The sequence below is a fragment of the Diabrotica undecimpunctata genome, chromosome 3 (genome assembly GCF_040954645.1).
Source record: "Diabrotica undecimpunctata isolate CICGRU chromosome 3, icDiaUnde3, whole genome shotgun sequence".
In the NCBI taxonomy this organism is placed as follows: Eukaryota; Metazoa; Arthropoda; class Insecta; order Coleoptera; family Chrysomelidae; genus Diabrotica; species Diabrotica undecimpunctata.
The window spans coordinates 62,494,866-62,511,340 of record NC_092805.1 but is presented as its reverse complement, the minus strand read 5'-3'; the positions used below and the strand labels follow the sequence as shown (position 1 = coordinate 62,511,340).

The 16,475-nt window shown below is 30.4% G+C and overlaps 1 protein-coding gene across 5 annotated transcripts in view; it reads right to left on the bottom strand.

The window, feature by feature from the left end:
* Epac (Exchange protein directly activated by cAMP) overlaps window positions 1-16,475 on the bottom strand; it is a 665,395-nt gene that overhangs the window by 33,755 nt on the left and 615,165 nt on the right. For all 5 annotated transcript variants that reach the window (XM_072525991.1, XM_072525990.1, XM_072525995.1 and 2 more), the window contains 2 exons: window positions 14,302-14,426; window positions 7,961-8,211 (listed from right to left, as the gene is read on the bottom strand). In XM_072525991.1, coding sequence (XP_072382092.1) covers window positions 7,961-8,211; window positions 14,302-14,426 — 376 coding nt within the window. The remainder of the gene's footprint in view (window positions 1-7,960; window positions 8,212-14,301; window positions 14,427-16,475) is intronic.

Sequence of the window (16,475 nt, the reverse complement as noted above, 5' to 3'; positions counted from 1 at the left end):
TAAATTTTCGTATATAATATCATAAGAGAGAAAATTTTGCCGACAATATTTTCGACTGGTATGAAAGTTTGTTGCCTGCCAATTTTCGCAAATTAAATTTACGATTTAAACACTTAAATCACGAGACGTCAGTCAAGTGATTTTGTCAAATTTCATAAGAGAAAATTTTCAAAAGGCAACTTGAATAAAACTAGAAGAAAATTTTGATGGTAAATAATTTTCACTCGAATGATATTCGACAAGACTATTTCACGAGACAATTAATGCACCATATCAACGAAACATAATCTTTATTTATTTGTTAACAATATTAAATCTACAATTAGTATAAGCTATAGTAGTCTGCCCATTATTTTTTACCAAATAATGATTTTGTGTATTATTGACCTGTATCATTTCGGAACTCGAAGGTCCAGCTTCATTTGTTGTTCTAAGATTTTCGATCAACTTCTACTGGTGACTGGAATCCAGCTGCAGATATGGTTTTTGCATTTAAGTGACCCGTTAATTTAATCAACTCATGTTCAGAAATACCGTGTTTGAACAAAGCTGACTTAGCTGAAGATCGATGAAAATTGTTTTTAATTTGATGTTGCTTTGTGTCTATTCCAATTTTTTCAGCTGACATTTTTGTCCACTTAAATACGGTGTTGATTCCAAGTGGACAGTTTTTAAACCAAGATCCATCCTTCCAGTTGGGGCGAACGGTAAGAAAGAGTCTGTCTGATAAAATCTTTTTGTTGGTAGTGAACGCTCTCAGAAGTTTACACAAAATTTAAAAACTATTGAAGGACTGAAAAGTTCGCCTTCTTGTTGTCTTTCTAACCCTTCTTGTTACAACTTTTTACTCGTCTCTGTTCCCGAGCGAACTCTCAAAAACCAAGACAAATTTTCTACACTTCTTCGAATTTTTATGTTCTGCTGATAACCGAAAATCTTAAATTTGGCGAAATGCTCTGAATGGTAATTTAATTTGAAAATAGTAGTTTAATTTTTTGGATAAAATTATTTATTTTTATTTTTTTGATGTGGCATTAACCAATACATAAAATCCTTAAATTTTCCTGAACCATCCTTTGCTTTAAAAAGTCTGAAAAAATTTACGTATATACATTTTAATGCCCAAAATTTTTAGATTATGTAGGTAATTTTTGCAAACTTTAAAATTACTATTTTTCGTGTATTTTTTCCGTTTTTAAATGACGGGGATATATTTGCCATTTTCTCTCCGTAACATCTTTAAAATTTTTAAACCTCATTTGTTGGTATTTTCCCCATGTTTTTAACATATAAACTTAACTGCATGTCAATAAATAACCATTTTTGTTATTTTTTTGTCATTGCTAATGATGTTTTAAAATCAGAACATGCTCAAAATATGACAAACGCTCTTTTTTTGATATTTTTTTAAGTTTTCCATGTTTTTAGTACAAAACTTAACTACATACAGCTAAATAAGTTTATCATAAGAAATTTCTTTATCTTACTTGTACTTTCCCATTTCTAAGCCGAAATTTCCATTTTTATATTACTTCTTTAGTATTTATAAATTAAGTTAAGGTAATTGAACCATTGAAAAAAAAACGGCAAAAAAAGAGTTTGGGAGGATTATCCGGAGCGGAATATTTAAAAATATTTAAATGATAACCACAACTCAAATAAAGCGGGGAGAGAAAAAAAAATCGTTATTTGTCACATTTAAAAGAGGTTATGTGCTTAAAACATGGCAGAAATAGCAAAAAGTGGTTTGTTTATATTTTTTTAGCACGTTCTGGTCTTAAAACAGCAAACCTAATCCTGCTATTAGAAATAATGAAATAATAACAAAAATCGATATATATTATATGAGATAAAATACCAAAAAATGGGTTTTTTCGAATTTTATGGATGTTACGGAGAGAAAATGGCAAATTGTATCACGTCATTTAAACGAACAGAAAAAACATACGAAAAATAATTATTTAAAAGTTTGCTAAAAATTACCTACATAACCCAAAATTCTTTGAAAAATCCAAATATTTTTTCTAAGCTTAATTTTGATCCAAAAACAAAAAGAAAAAATCAGAGTGTTTTTGAGCATAAAAACATTTAAATGACAATCACCACTCGAAAGAAAAATTCTTATTTGTCACATTTAAATGAGGTTGTGTGTTTAAAACATGGGACAAATAATTTCAAAAAGAGGTTTTTTTTTTTTTAATTTTGACGATTTTCCGGAGCAAAAATGAAAAATCTAACCACCTTTTTAAAAGAACAAACAAATACATGAAAAGTAATAATTTAGAAATTTGCCAAAAATTACCCACATAACCTAAAAATTTTGTGAAAAATTCAAATATTTTTGCTGAGCTTAATTTTGATCCAAAAAATCTGAAAAAAATCACAGAGTTTTTGGGTATTAAAATATATATTCGTGAATTTTTTCAGACTTTTGAAGCAAAGGATCGCTAAGGAAAATTTTTCGAAACAACATTTTTGGCGATATGTCGCCCCAGGGGCCACGTAAGGAGCTATAAATTTGGCTAAAGGGTTTTCTAAATATGTACTTTTAAGTACTTAACACCAAATAAAAATCCAGTCGAGTGCAGATTATACCATCTTATCCCTCTATAGCCTTTATTATTCAGTTGCTGGGCTGAGCTTATTCAGCGTATTTTCCGGACATAGCTCATCGGTTCAAAAACTATAATTGGAAGAGCAATGTTCAATGAACTTTTAGCTGAATTTTCGTAGTCGTAAAAGTTTTCTAAATTTTAGTAGTCAACTATCCTACAGAGTTATTAAATTCACTGGAATTGCCTGAACTCCCACCTCACAATTTAAAATTCTTGTATACATGGTGAGTCATGAGAAACAACTCCTACTCCTAAGGGTGAGTTGTGAATTTTGACTGAAATTTCTATTCGTCATAACTTTTGAACAGAAAGTTTAATGTATCTCATATTTTGGTCAGACATTATAATACTACCACCTAATCAACAAATTTAGTTAAACTAGAAAAAAATCAGGTCCAGCTATAAAAAATTAGTTTGTTTTGTTCATAGCACAAATTTGACCCTGTCTACGGTTTTTGAAAAGTCTTAGAAGAATTTTATAAATTAGACAAATATACAATTACAATGCCATATTTATTTTTTCCGTACCAGATTACTTAATTATTTATTTTAAAAACCGGATCTTATTAAAATTGGAAAAAGGCAAGTCCTGCTTTAAAAAAGTAGTTCGTTTTGTTCATAGAAAAAATTTCACCCTTTATATGAGACTACGAATTAAAAGTTTAGAAACAGATTGAATGCAGGTTATTTTAAATGGTAATTTTCTTTTTCAATAACACAAAAATGAAGCTATTACTGTAGCGTTTTCATTTGAGAGAAAGTAAAATAGAATTATGAGACGTCAATAAAACGACACTAATGATAAATTATTTAACAAATATTATACAAAAAAATGTTTTAGTATTATTTAAAACAACTTGTACCTTCTAACATTCTGGAAATTGGAAAAGGGTTGTATAACTTAAAATGTAAAGCTTGATCTGCTGTGATAGTATTAATACTGGTAAATTAAATAGATTTCCAAAAAAATTAACTTGGTTCAGTTTGAAAAACTTTTATAGTCACTTTTTTTATTAAAAATTAAGTAATCTTGTAGAGAAAAAATAAATATGTTATTTTGATTATGCCTTTTTGTATTATTTACAAAATTCTTAACATCTTAATTCAAGTTTTCAAACAAAAACCGTATAAAGGGTGAAATTTTTTCTCTGAACAAAACGAACTAATTTTTTAAAACCGGACCTGAATTTTTTCAGTTTGAGTTAGGTCCGGGTTGTTTGTTAAAAGTATAATTCAATGTTTGTTAAAAGTACAATTTAATGTTTGTTCAAAAATATTAAATTTTTGCAAGGTAAGTTATATTTTTTAACATCGATTCGATGATTCACTTGTGGCTGGCTAACGAGCTAGAACTTAGTCACTTATATTATGATATGGAAGGATCGACCTCATTTGTTTGTTCTTTTTTCCTCGAGCCATTCCCTGAAAGTAACATGGTGTTTCTAAGCATATGTTCCTTTCATTTAATGGTTCGTACAGACAAGGTTTTCACCTACTATATCATATCTTTAAACTTACCGCTTTATTGCATTAGCGGTTGGTAACTCGCCTTGTTGTTTGTCATGATTTGACTTCAAGGACACTGTCTCTTCACGTGATAGTTCAGTGGCTTCAAAATGGGCTCCCATTTGCCGAGTGTCTCCGGAAAGCGTGGAAGCATTCTGTGGTAACTTCATAACAACTTTTATAAAATTACTATAACAAACTTTTATAATCACTTCAATAATGTTACCTAAAGTTAAAATTAAATTAAATTAATATTACACTGTTGGAAGTGTTATCTTATGATCTTGGATCTTGTTAGTTCTCGGCAAATACTTATTTCTTACATAAGTTTTTTTAACATATTTTTTTAAATTACCTTTAATAAATATTAATGTATAATGACCACATGGTCTTTTGCGGTTCTAAGTTTAATTGTAAACTGTATGTAGTTTCTGTACTGTATGTAGGACACTGAATATTACTTGATTTGTTTATGTAGAATAATAAGCTGGATTTTAGATTTTAATTGTATTATATTATCCATGCATTATTGAAGGTTCACGTACGTAGAACGAATTTTGTTTGATAAACATTGTATGCTAATAATTTCTGGAGGTATATTAATCAGTTTATTTTATTACATTATTCTCATATCATATTATGTTGTGTTATTCCGTTATTCTTTGGACCTAATCCATCAGCTGTAAAGTATAGATATTGAAGCACGAGTAAAACCTGAGATAACAAAATAGAAAGGTGTGATGTAAATCATAAATCAAAAATTGAAATAATCTAACTCTAAATTACAATATTCTTATTGTTGCCTTTAAATATTCTAAGAGTAAACAGTCGTTGGCCGTAGGCTAATTACTATATTTCAATGTGGCCAATCACTATCGCAATCCTTTTTTTTTCAGTTATAACATACCAAAGGTCTGGGAAGGTGTTTCTTACCGAAAAAAATATAAAGAAGAAGATATAATTAAGGCTTTAGAATCTATTGAAAATGGTATGAGTCAAAGAGAAGCTTCCAAGTTATATCAGATTCCTCGAGCAACACTTCAGTTCCGGTCAAGTGTCAGATTTAATAACAAAGTTTCTCTTATACCTCATTCAGTATTAACTTCAGAAGAAGAAGCAGTTCTAGAAAGATGGATTTTGACCTACAAGAAAGGATTTTCTCGTAGAATAGATGACATTCAAGCTTATGTAAAATATTTCCTTGACCCCTAGAGAAAATCCGTTTAAAGATAACCATCCAGGAAGAGGATGGTATCACTCCTTCCTATAACGTCACCCAAATATAACTCTAAGAACCGCAGAAGGAATAACAGCAGCTAGCTCAGTTGTAGCCGAAGCAGACATAACTGGTTTACTAGTGTAGAAGACTATTTAAAGGAAAAACAATTATTTGAGTTTCTTCAAGATCCCAGCAGAATCTACAATGAAGACGAAACCTGTTTTTGGCTTTGCCCAAAGAACAAAAAAGTTCTTGCACCAAGAGGAGCGAAAAACGTTTATGAAATACAACATCATTCAAAAAACAATATCACAGTGATGTTTACATTTTTAGCTTGTGGTGTTGTGACCCCACCTATGATTATCTATGCTTACAAAAGACTGCCAGCTGAAATTGTTAAATCTGTACATGACACCTGGGGAATTGGATGCAGTGATAACGGTTGGATGAAAAATCAGCTGTTCTACGAATATATAGGAAACATTCTTTATCCTTACTTAAGCAAAAATAACATCAAATTTCCAATAGCCTTGTTCGTCGATGGTCACAGCACACATTTAACCTATGAAATAAGCGAATTATGCACAAAGCTACAGATAATTCTAATTGCTCTGTACCCTAACTCGACTCGAATCTTGCAACCTGCAGATGTGTCCGTCTTTAAGCCCTTAAAAGAAGGATGGAAAAGTGCTGTATTAAAGTTTCGGAGAGAGCACCCTACTGAAATTGTAACAAAGGACAATTTTGCTGCAGTTTTAAAAACAGTAGTTGATAATATAAAACCAGAAAATATTAGAAATGGTTTTCGTGCCTGTGGGCTTTTTCCTTGGAATGTATCTACAATTGATTATTCCAAATGCACTGGCAAGACAAAAGAACAAGATAGAGACAAAATTACATTCGAAACATTTAAAAAGATTGTTGGAGAGGAAAAAATGAAAAGGCTTAAAAACTTTGTTGAAAGTGATGCACATAATTCCGATTTTTTGACGTTGTATTATGTTTATAAAGAATTTTTGGAGGCAAGTCCATCCGTGAATACTGATCAACTGGAAGATATGGATAAAGGCGAAGATACAGAGCAGTACGGAGGAACGGATCAATTCCATGGGACGATCCAATCTGAAATCTGTGAGCCAGATCTCTTGAAATCAGAAATTTACAGGATGAAAAAAAGGAGGGTTTTATTAAGCATACTTCGGAAATTATCCTAAATGAGCAAATGTTTGACATTGAAAATATTCCTATTATAATAGAAGAAAATACTAGCTTCGACAACCAAATGCCGAGCACTTCATCGCTCGCCTCTGAACACGTCTTATTAAATAAGTCGTCTTCATCAATCAGCGATTATGTTATTTGGCCGAAAACTCCTGAAAGAAAAGGAAACAGGGAGACGGAGAAACTACCATTTGTTCTGACTTCCTCCGTTAGGAAGAAGGCAATTAAAGAAAAAATGGCTATAAAAAAAGAACTAGAGATGAAAAAGGAGAAACGTAAGACTGAAAGGTTGAACAAAAAAGAACTAAAAGGAAAACAAATGAATAAAAAAAAAGCAGCAACAAAAAGAAAGCCTAAACATAATTATACAGAAAGATCACCAAACAACACTAACGTTAAACTTGTTTTTAAAAATAATACAGACCCAGAAGCCGTAACAAGCACAGCAGGTGATATAGAAAACAATGATCCCAATATTTAATATTCTCCAAATGTAAGTGTTAATAGCGGTGCAACCAAGGAAGTATCTAAAGTAGTACACGCAGACGATGGTGATGTTTTACTCAACGTAACGGAAACCTTGCCAAAAATGGACTTCCAATATAGCCCTGAAAACATCCAAAGTTGTCTTACTGTTGTGCAAGAAAAAACAAAAAGAAAACTGTTTAGTGACAACAGTCAAGATGGAATCATTAACACGAATATGGTTATTATTACACCATCTGCTCCTAATCCATTTAAGAACAAAACTATACACTGGGCTGTGCTATACGTGTGTTAATAATATAAAACGTAGTCAATTTGGAGTAAAATGTTCAAATGCTTCCAGAACGTACTATATAAAATGTATTTCCAAAAATAAAATGGTATCCTCTGAAATGGAGAACTTTTTGTGTAACGTTTGTTTTGACAAGATAACATTGTAATTGGTTTGTAATTTCTGGAATTTATTAAAAATTTTTGAAACCAAATTCGTCTTTGATCAATAAAATTATATATAATTTTTAATGGTTTTTTAGTTTTTTAACCAAAATTAAAATAACGCAGGTAGGATACTTACATAAATAAGAAAAATATGTAGGTACCTAGGATAACTTATCCTTTTATTGGTGGCCAATTACTATCTACTTATTATGCCAATCATTATCAAAATTAGGCCAATCACTATAAAATCTGCTTTTGCAAGAATAAAACTTTTTTTATAAATATTAAACATTTTTAAACAATAAATGACATACGGAGTAATAAAGAGGATACTTTAGTCTAATATTTAGTGTATTATTTAAATATATGGTTTTTAATACAAATTAATGCCTTACACATTTATCAAACTCCAATGCTTAAGTGGCCAATCACTGTAACCTTTACCCTATATGCATAAAAAAATTAAATAACTCACCAGAGCATCTAAATGATCTTTTGGAGACACAAAGATTCTTCCATTAAGAGACAGAGCTGTAGGTATACTAATATCGTTGTCCTTGAATACTACCCTCTCTCCATTAGACTTTACTTCGACCAATAACAGTTCATCACTTGGTCTCATTTTTAATTTTTCCGCAGCCACGAGTTTGATGGTTTCCGCTGTCGTATCTACCGGTAGCCGTAACGTACAATACGTGTGGTCAGCACAGTAAACACGAAAAATAACTGAAAATTAAAATTGTTGTTACTGACAATATGTTTAAATTGAATTTTCTGTATATAAAAAAAATAATTAGTTATATAATAAGATATATTGTACAACTCTATCATACAATGAACACAAAATTTATGTGCAGAAACTAAATATCAGGGAATACAAAAATGAAAGTTTTCAAATTAGTTTATAAACCTGTCCTGACTTTTGGCAGCGAATCATGGGTACTAACGGAACGGCAAAAGAGCAAGATACAGGCTAAAGAGATGGGGTTTTAAAGAAGAGCTAAAGGCGTTATTAAAATGGATAGAATAAGGAACGAACTGAACATATAATCCGCATGGGAGTTTATAAAAGAGAGGCAGCTGAGTGGTGGGGTCATTTACATCGGATGAAGGATACTGAACCACTGGGAAGCAAAAATATTGAAAAACAAAAAAAAGTGGAAGACCAAGGCAGACATGGAATGAAGTAATCGTGAAGATATTGAAGAGAAGAGGAGTGACTGACATGGACAGACGCAAGAAGGTTGGCACTAAATCGCAAAGAATGGAAGTTTGTTTTAAACCTTACACCATTATATTTTTGGTAGTTAGGTTTTTGATTATATGTATTATATATATATATATATAAATATATATATATATATATATATATATAAATATATATATATATATATATATATATATATATATATATATATATATAAATATATATATATATATATATATATATATATATATATATAAATATATAACTGTTTTGGATGGGTTGGAGTCAATAATAGGGCTATTGGTTAACTATTTTTTTATTCTCGAGCTTTCAATTGTGTTTACAATTATTATCAAGAGCTAAAAAAGACAAAATACTTACAAGGTTGAACTAAAAAGAAAAAACAATTTTTGTTAACTTACCAAATAAAAATTAGTTTGGTAAGTAAAAATCACTGCTTACATGTTCAAAATATTTAATACAAAAATGTTTTTATCTAATAAATGTTTCTCTGAAAAATTTTTATAATTTTGAAAACATTTTTTTTAATATAAGAATAATTGAATTTATAAATAAGTTCAAATAGCAACCAATTACAAATAGCCTCAATGTCATAAATGCCAACATAAAATTTTTATTTTTGACAATTATATTGCCAAAAGTAAATTCTTTTTTGTTTAGTAACAAAAAGAAGAAGATTTATTCACCCTTGACAGATGTCTGAAAGAATGTGATAGATATATGGAGAATTAAATATGACATTTTACAAGTTTTATATATAAATCATAAAGAAAGAATATAATTATAAATTTTGCTTAAATTTTGAATTTCAGATCTTTTGTTTAAACTCTTATCATTTTTGCTAATACAAACCATTTCCAAAAAAGTCCTTTTAAATTTATTACTTTCACTACATAAAAATTTAATGTTATCAAAATCCATAATATGGTCTTTATCGATTACATGTTCTGCCACAGCACAAGATGGTTTTTTAATTCTGCAATCACTTTTGTGAGAAATAATGCGATTTGAAAGATTTCTTCCGGTCTCACCAACATATTCAGCCTCACACTGAGTACAACTAATGCTGTATACTAAATTCGTTTTTTCAAATTTGTCTATAGGATATTTAGTTTTAGAATATAAAGATGAAATAGTTTTGATGTTCTTTGTTGCTATTTTTATATTGTCAATAACCTTTAGTGTTTGTATTATCATGGATGATGTTATCAGTGATTGTATCAGTAATTGCACTTTTTTCATTCCTTTTATTAAGAGATATGTAGATGATTTAGTTTTGGCACTTCCTAAACACAAAATTCATGAAACAGTCAACATTTTCAACAGTCATAATCAACATATACAATTCACAGTTGAGGAAGAGGTAGATAATTCTCTACCATTCCTTGACATGAGAATTGTAAGAAATACAGACAATATGTTGAAAACCAGATGGTTCAGAAAACCCATATGTAGTAATAGATTTATAAGCTATTACTCTCACCATCCAAATAAGATGAAAATAAACCTTATAACAGGATTAAAAGAACGTGTTTTAAAACTTTCTCATCCAGATTATCTACAGGAAGATCTTCAGTTATTAAAAAATATTCTAATTGAAAACTCTTATCCTCCAGATATGCTACATAGGATGCTTTTTTCTAATATTGGTAATATAAATAATTTAACACCATTTTTTGCTCAATCTCAAAACATTGTATCTAACAATCAGAACATCTATTATCATTCACTACCTTTTATACCATCATTAACACCTAAATTAATACAAACACTAAAGGTTATTGACAATATAAAAATAGCAACAAAGAACATCAAAACTATTTCATCTTTATATTCTAAAACTAAATATCCTATAGACAAATTTGAAAAAACGAATTTAGTATACAGCATTAGTTGTACTCAGTGTGAGGCTGAATATGTTGGTGAGACCGGAAGAAATCTTTCAAATCGCATTATTTCTCACAAAAGTGATTGCAGAATTAAAAAACCATCTTGTGCTTTGGCAGAACATGTAATCGATAAAGACCATATTATGGATTTTGATAACATTAAAATTTTATGTAGTGAAAGTAATAAATTTAAAAGGACTTTTTTGGAAATGGTTTGTATTAGCAAAAATGATAAGAGTTTAAACAAAAGATCTGAAATTCAAAATTTAAGCAAAATTTATAATTATATTCTTTCTTTATGATTTATATATAAAACTTGTAAAATGTCATATTTAATTCTCCATATATCTATCACATTCTTTCAGACATCTGTCAAGGGTGAATAAATCTTCTTCTTTTTGTTACTAAACAAAAAAGAATGTTTAAACGAAGTTTTACTTTTGGCAATATAATTGTCAAAAATAAAAATTTTATGTTGGCATTTATGACATTGAGGCTATTTGTAATTGGTTGCTATTTGAACTTATTTATAAATTCAATTATTCTTATATTAAAAAAAATGTTTTCAAAATTATAAAAATTTTTCAGAGAAACATTTATTAGATAAAAACATTTTTGTATTAAATATTTTGAACATGTAAGCAGTGATTTTTACTTACCAAACTAATTTTTATTTGGTAAGTTAACAAAAATTGTTTTTTCTTTTTAGTTCAACCTTGTAAGTATTTTGTCTTTTTTAGCTCTTGATAATAATTGTAAACACAATTGAAAGCTCGAGAATAAAAAAATAGTTAACCAATAGCCCTATTATTGACTCCAACCCATCCAAAACAGTTATGTCACAAGTACTTCTTTTTTCTTATTCTTATATATATATATATATATATATATATATATATATATATATATATATATATATATATATATATATATATATATATATATAGATATATATAGACAACAGAATTTACGAAACAGTGATTTCAAAATATATTCACTAGAAATAAGGCAAGATGTAGAAAATGGTTCAAATAAATTGAATGTCCGAAGAACAGAAAGTTCCAACACAATAATTATATTGCCATTTATTAAAATGATAAATCTATATCATTAAAAAGGTAAAGGGTAATAACCAGGCTTTGAAATCATCAATAAACACTGTATATTTTCCTTAATGATATATCAATTACATTTTTAAATATAGAGTCAAAAATATGCAAAACAAGGTCTATAGTGATAAGCTCATAAGATAACAATTCGAAGAAAAAAAAATATATATACTCAGCAGAATCAACGAAAATGCACAGATACAGAGAGATATAACGTAGACAGATTTTTTTATAATTAAGATCTAAAATATTGAAAAGTCTAAAAGCAAAGCTATTCAAAAAGACATAATTTAGTCATTTGTATCTTATAAACAGGTTACTTCGTATTTTAAACGATATATATATATATATATATATATATATATATATATATATATATATATATATATATATATATATAATATACATATCCACATGTATACGCATACCTACATATATTTATAATATGTATGTATGCGTATACACGTGGATAACTGAGGATACTCTTAACTGGACACAACCGAATCAGCCATTGGGCACGCATCCCAGTGGATGATAGGGGACATCCTATATATAAATAGGACAGGTGTCATAAGGTATAGTCAAATAAAAATCTGTGGATCAATTGAAACCATGACATAGAGGCTGCAGCTATTTCATTACTACTGATCTGTCAATTGGCCATGACACATAATCACAAATACATACATATACAAAGAAAAAAATATACACACACATACCACATACATACATACACGCACTCACACACTAATACTCACCATGGTCAATTGGCAAATTAAAGACATCTGTACTACAACTGACTCCTTACGTCCGACATGTAACACCATCGTGTCCAGCGGGTGCATGGTACAAGGGAGAAAGTGTTATCGTAAGCGATCAGAGAGCTCGCTTACTCTGGGGGATTAAAGTCTAAGCCTTATAATAGTCTTATATAATTATAGTTTTATAGCTTTATAGCCTTATAGCCTTAGAACACGGTAAGGGCGCATTGCCGTGCCTGACAGTTTTTCATCATAACTCGTGTGAGCCAATATTGACGACGAGATAAAAATCCAGAAAGGAGAACAGAGCTCAGAATATGGCTCAGAAATGAGTATTTCTTGTCAGTTTTACAATTACAAATACAACGGGAATGGCCAAAAAGGCGACTCCAGTAGCTGATTTTGTATCTGGTCCAGAATACTCAGCCAGAAGGTATTCCGGGAGGAACAGATTGCTCCAAGCATCAGAAAACACTTCTGGAGTTTAACAAAATGAAATGTAGAGAGACAAAATGGCTGTTGGGACATGCGCTAAAGCAAGTCCATATAAAAATAATGCGCAAAAAAGTTTTACTAAAAAACCAAGGAACTCTAACGAGCAAACTAGGTCATATAGTACTCTTGCAAAAGTATTTAGGATGGCGGAGGCATGCAGACATCATCCTGATACTTGACTAGATCATGCTTGAGCAGATCTGATCCTCAAAAAACTGGAACGAGCAGTGGATGACGCTCCTATCGGAGGTTAAAATCAACTTTTGCAATTCTATCATACATCATTTAGCGTGGCTAAACTGCACTAATGAGTATTCCAAAAAAATAGATCACTGAGGTGGTAAGAACTATTGAGGGCCTGTGGGAGGAAGCAGACTTAAATGGAGTTAATCCCACTATAAGAATATACCTCTGTATTTCAGACAGATTTTTACAACCTTGCAATATATAAGAGAAATTAACATGAGGGCTTTTAACTAAAGTTGATCAATATATACACGCCAAGCCATATAGCCAAGCATCCATAGGTGTTGTTAAAAGCCCTCTAACTCTAGGCTAGTGTAGGATTGCCAAGAGGAACTCTACAGAGTGGCAAAACATACAGTGTCACAATCAATGGTATGGTTTCTAGGTCACTGGGGAATATAAGACAATAAAGGAGCTTTTACCAGAAGAGCATCAGCTATAAAATACTTTGAACCAGAGCCGATCGTGGGATTGTCAGAAAGCATTTTCCGCGACAAAAAAAGACTGGATTCGCAGGCAAAATTACTCTCAATGGGAAGACAAAACCAGTCAAAGACAAAGCAAAATGTATTTTAAAAGAACATGTGCTAATATGGCTAAAGTATATCCAGCGTCATGGAGACACTTACAACAAACAGTCTAGCCTATCTTGCATGACTGTGAGACATTAGATTGCAGGCGGTAAGCACTTTTTTGAGACTACCAAGTTACTCCAGAAAATATGATGTCCATTCACTAGACCTGTACAAGATAGTACACTGTACGGTAGTCGTATAACTGGTTCTAATACGTCCTATTTACAGCAGACGGTGATTTTAAAATTAACCATAAATAGAAAAAACAAATTTAATACTCTTCGCAATATTTTCAAAATATTTAAGCTGCGTTTAATGTGCGAGATAAAGTAATATAACCAAAGCTTTTTAAAATAAACTAATCGATGAAAGTACCTTAAAAAAATAAATTTGTTTAAAATTGCAAAACGTTTTTAGTCTAACAGATCTAATAGCTAAAAAAATTCAAATATTTTTTCCTTTATACGTTTTTATCACCATTACATACAGTCATTTTTTATTAAAAAAACTTACTGTCATCCTGCGGCATGATGATCGTTCTGCCGGTGTCGTCACTAGCGCTAAAAAGGCTTATCGGTTGGCCGAGAGGCGGCAGCTTCCATTTCTGCCCTTCGTGAGCTTTTCTGTCCTCGTTATACCTGAAGAATTGAGAAATTCGCTAGAATAAATTTCTTTTTTTTGTGTTTGGTTGAGATCGCTTTTTTAATGCTAAAAAACTCCCAGGGCTTCTTGCCAATCAAGGGAACTCACAGAAACGGTCTACGAAGTAAATTTTGATTTAAAGTGAATTTCAATAATTTCAGATTTAAATTAGGAATACGTTGGTATAATGTTCAATATTTGTATCTTTTATAAAGTAATAAATTTATTACAAGAAATAAAAAAAAATGCGAATGTATCTGTGTGTGCAATCGATAAGATGTAAAATAAAATTTTAGTTATACAATTTTGCAACGACTGAACACAAAGCATAATAATAATACAAAAATTTAATACGGAGGGCAAATCAACATATTCATGTGTATACAGGGTGAGTCATGAAGAAGTGTTTATACTCCTACCACATAGGAAGACACCTTTGAGGAATGGTAAATTTTAATTAAAAAGTGTCTGCTCCCATAGTTTAATAATATACAGACTGAGTTGCAAATTTTGACTGATATTACTTTTGGTCATAACTTACCTATATATCGAACAGTAATTTTTATTTATCTCATAATTTAATAACACTAAAAAAATCAGGGTCGGCTTTAAAAATTTTGTTCCTGTGTTCTTATAAAAAATTTCACCCTGTATAGGTTTTTGAAAACTATAATAAGGTTTGTATTTCTTACCCTGTCTCTTCTTGTTTTGCCCAATATTGTTCTTAGGGTTTTCATGTCGGCAACCCTTAGCATTTGTCTCGTTTTGTTGGTATCTTCGCGCACTTCTATGCCATATGTCATGATCGGTCGTATGCAAGTCTTGTAGATTCTAATTTTACTATCTGTGCGCGTACACGGATTTGACCAGACTATCTCCCGCAGACATCCCGACAATGCGGATGCTTGTTCAATAGTGATGCCATTAATTTCTATTTTAAATCTGGTTGGTTCTTTGCTGATTACTATTGTTTTACTTTCCTGAGATGATATTGTCATATTAAATTATTTATTTTTATTTTAAATCTGTGGACTAGTCTTTGTAGACTATCTTCATCTTGAGCTATCTATATTGCATCGTCTGCGTAACAGATTTTATTTCTTTTTTTTCCATTTTGTATCCTGTTCCTTTGTTAACGCTTTTAATGATCTCATCCATGATTAAATTAAAGAGTATAGGGCTCAATGATTTCCTTTTTCTTTTGATGAAATATTTTTAATAGCAGAAATATTTGGAGACTGTTTTTGTTTGCGGATTTTGTGAAGGAAGTGGTAGAACTTAAACCAGTAGAGAATATTATCAAAAACGATTTCCAGAACATCGAGTTTTGAATCATCAAAAGTTTGGATTAGTGTTTAAATATTTGAAAAATAATTAAACATTTCAAAAATTAACATCTATGTGATTTACATAAAAATGTTAATCAGATTTTACAATCTGAAATCGATCTAGCGTTTCTCAATCAAAAGGTAAGACACAATAATTTACACATTTATTACATCTCATAAGTTCAACAATTTCATATAAGAGATGAAATCCTACTGCTACAATTTGCTACGTGAATTATGAATAATAATCGCATATTGTATGTGACGTGACTTATTATAGCATAGAATATTAAATATCTTTCTCAGCTTCGACTTTTGAGCAGATGAAAATCCTCATAGGATTCGGGAATCACGTACGCAGTATAGATTTTCAAGTCAATATTCAGATAGGAACAATACACAGAAAACTAATGGGCTCCATTTTTTTATGCACGACTAACAGTTTTGTCGTGTATTTAGATATTTTGCAAAATATTTTGCCTAATTTACTAGCAAATATCGCCATCTGAGAGATGTAATTTATTCACGACGGGACATCACCACATTTCTCAGACTGTTTGTTAACATCTTCATGATACATACGGCAATAGGTGGATAGGATGTGGATCCCATGCATGACCATCTAGATTCCATGACTTCAACTCCGTCGACTATTGTATAATTCGAGTAAAAGAAATGGTCTATCGAGAAAATATAAATACACGGCAATAACTAATT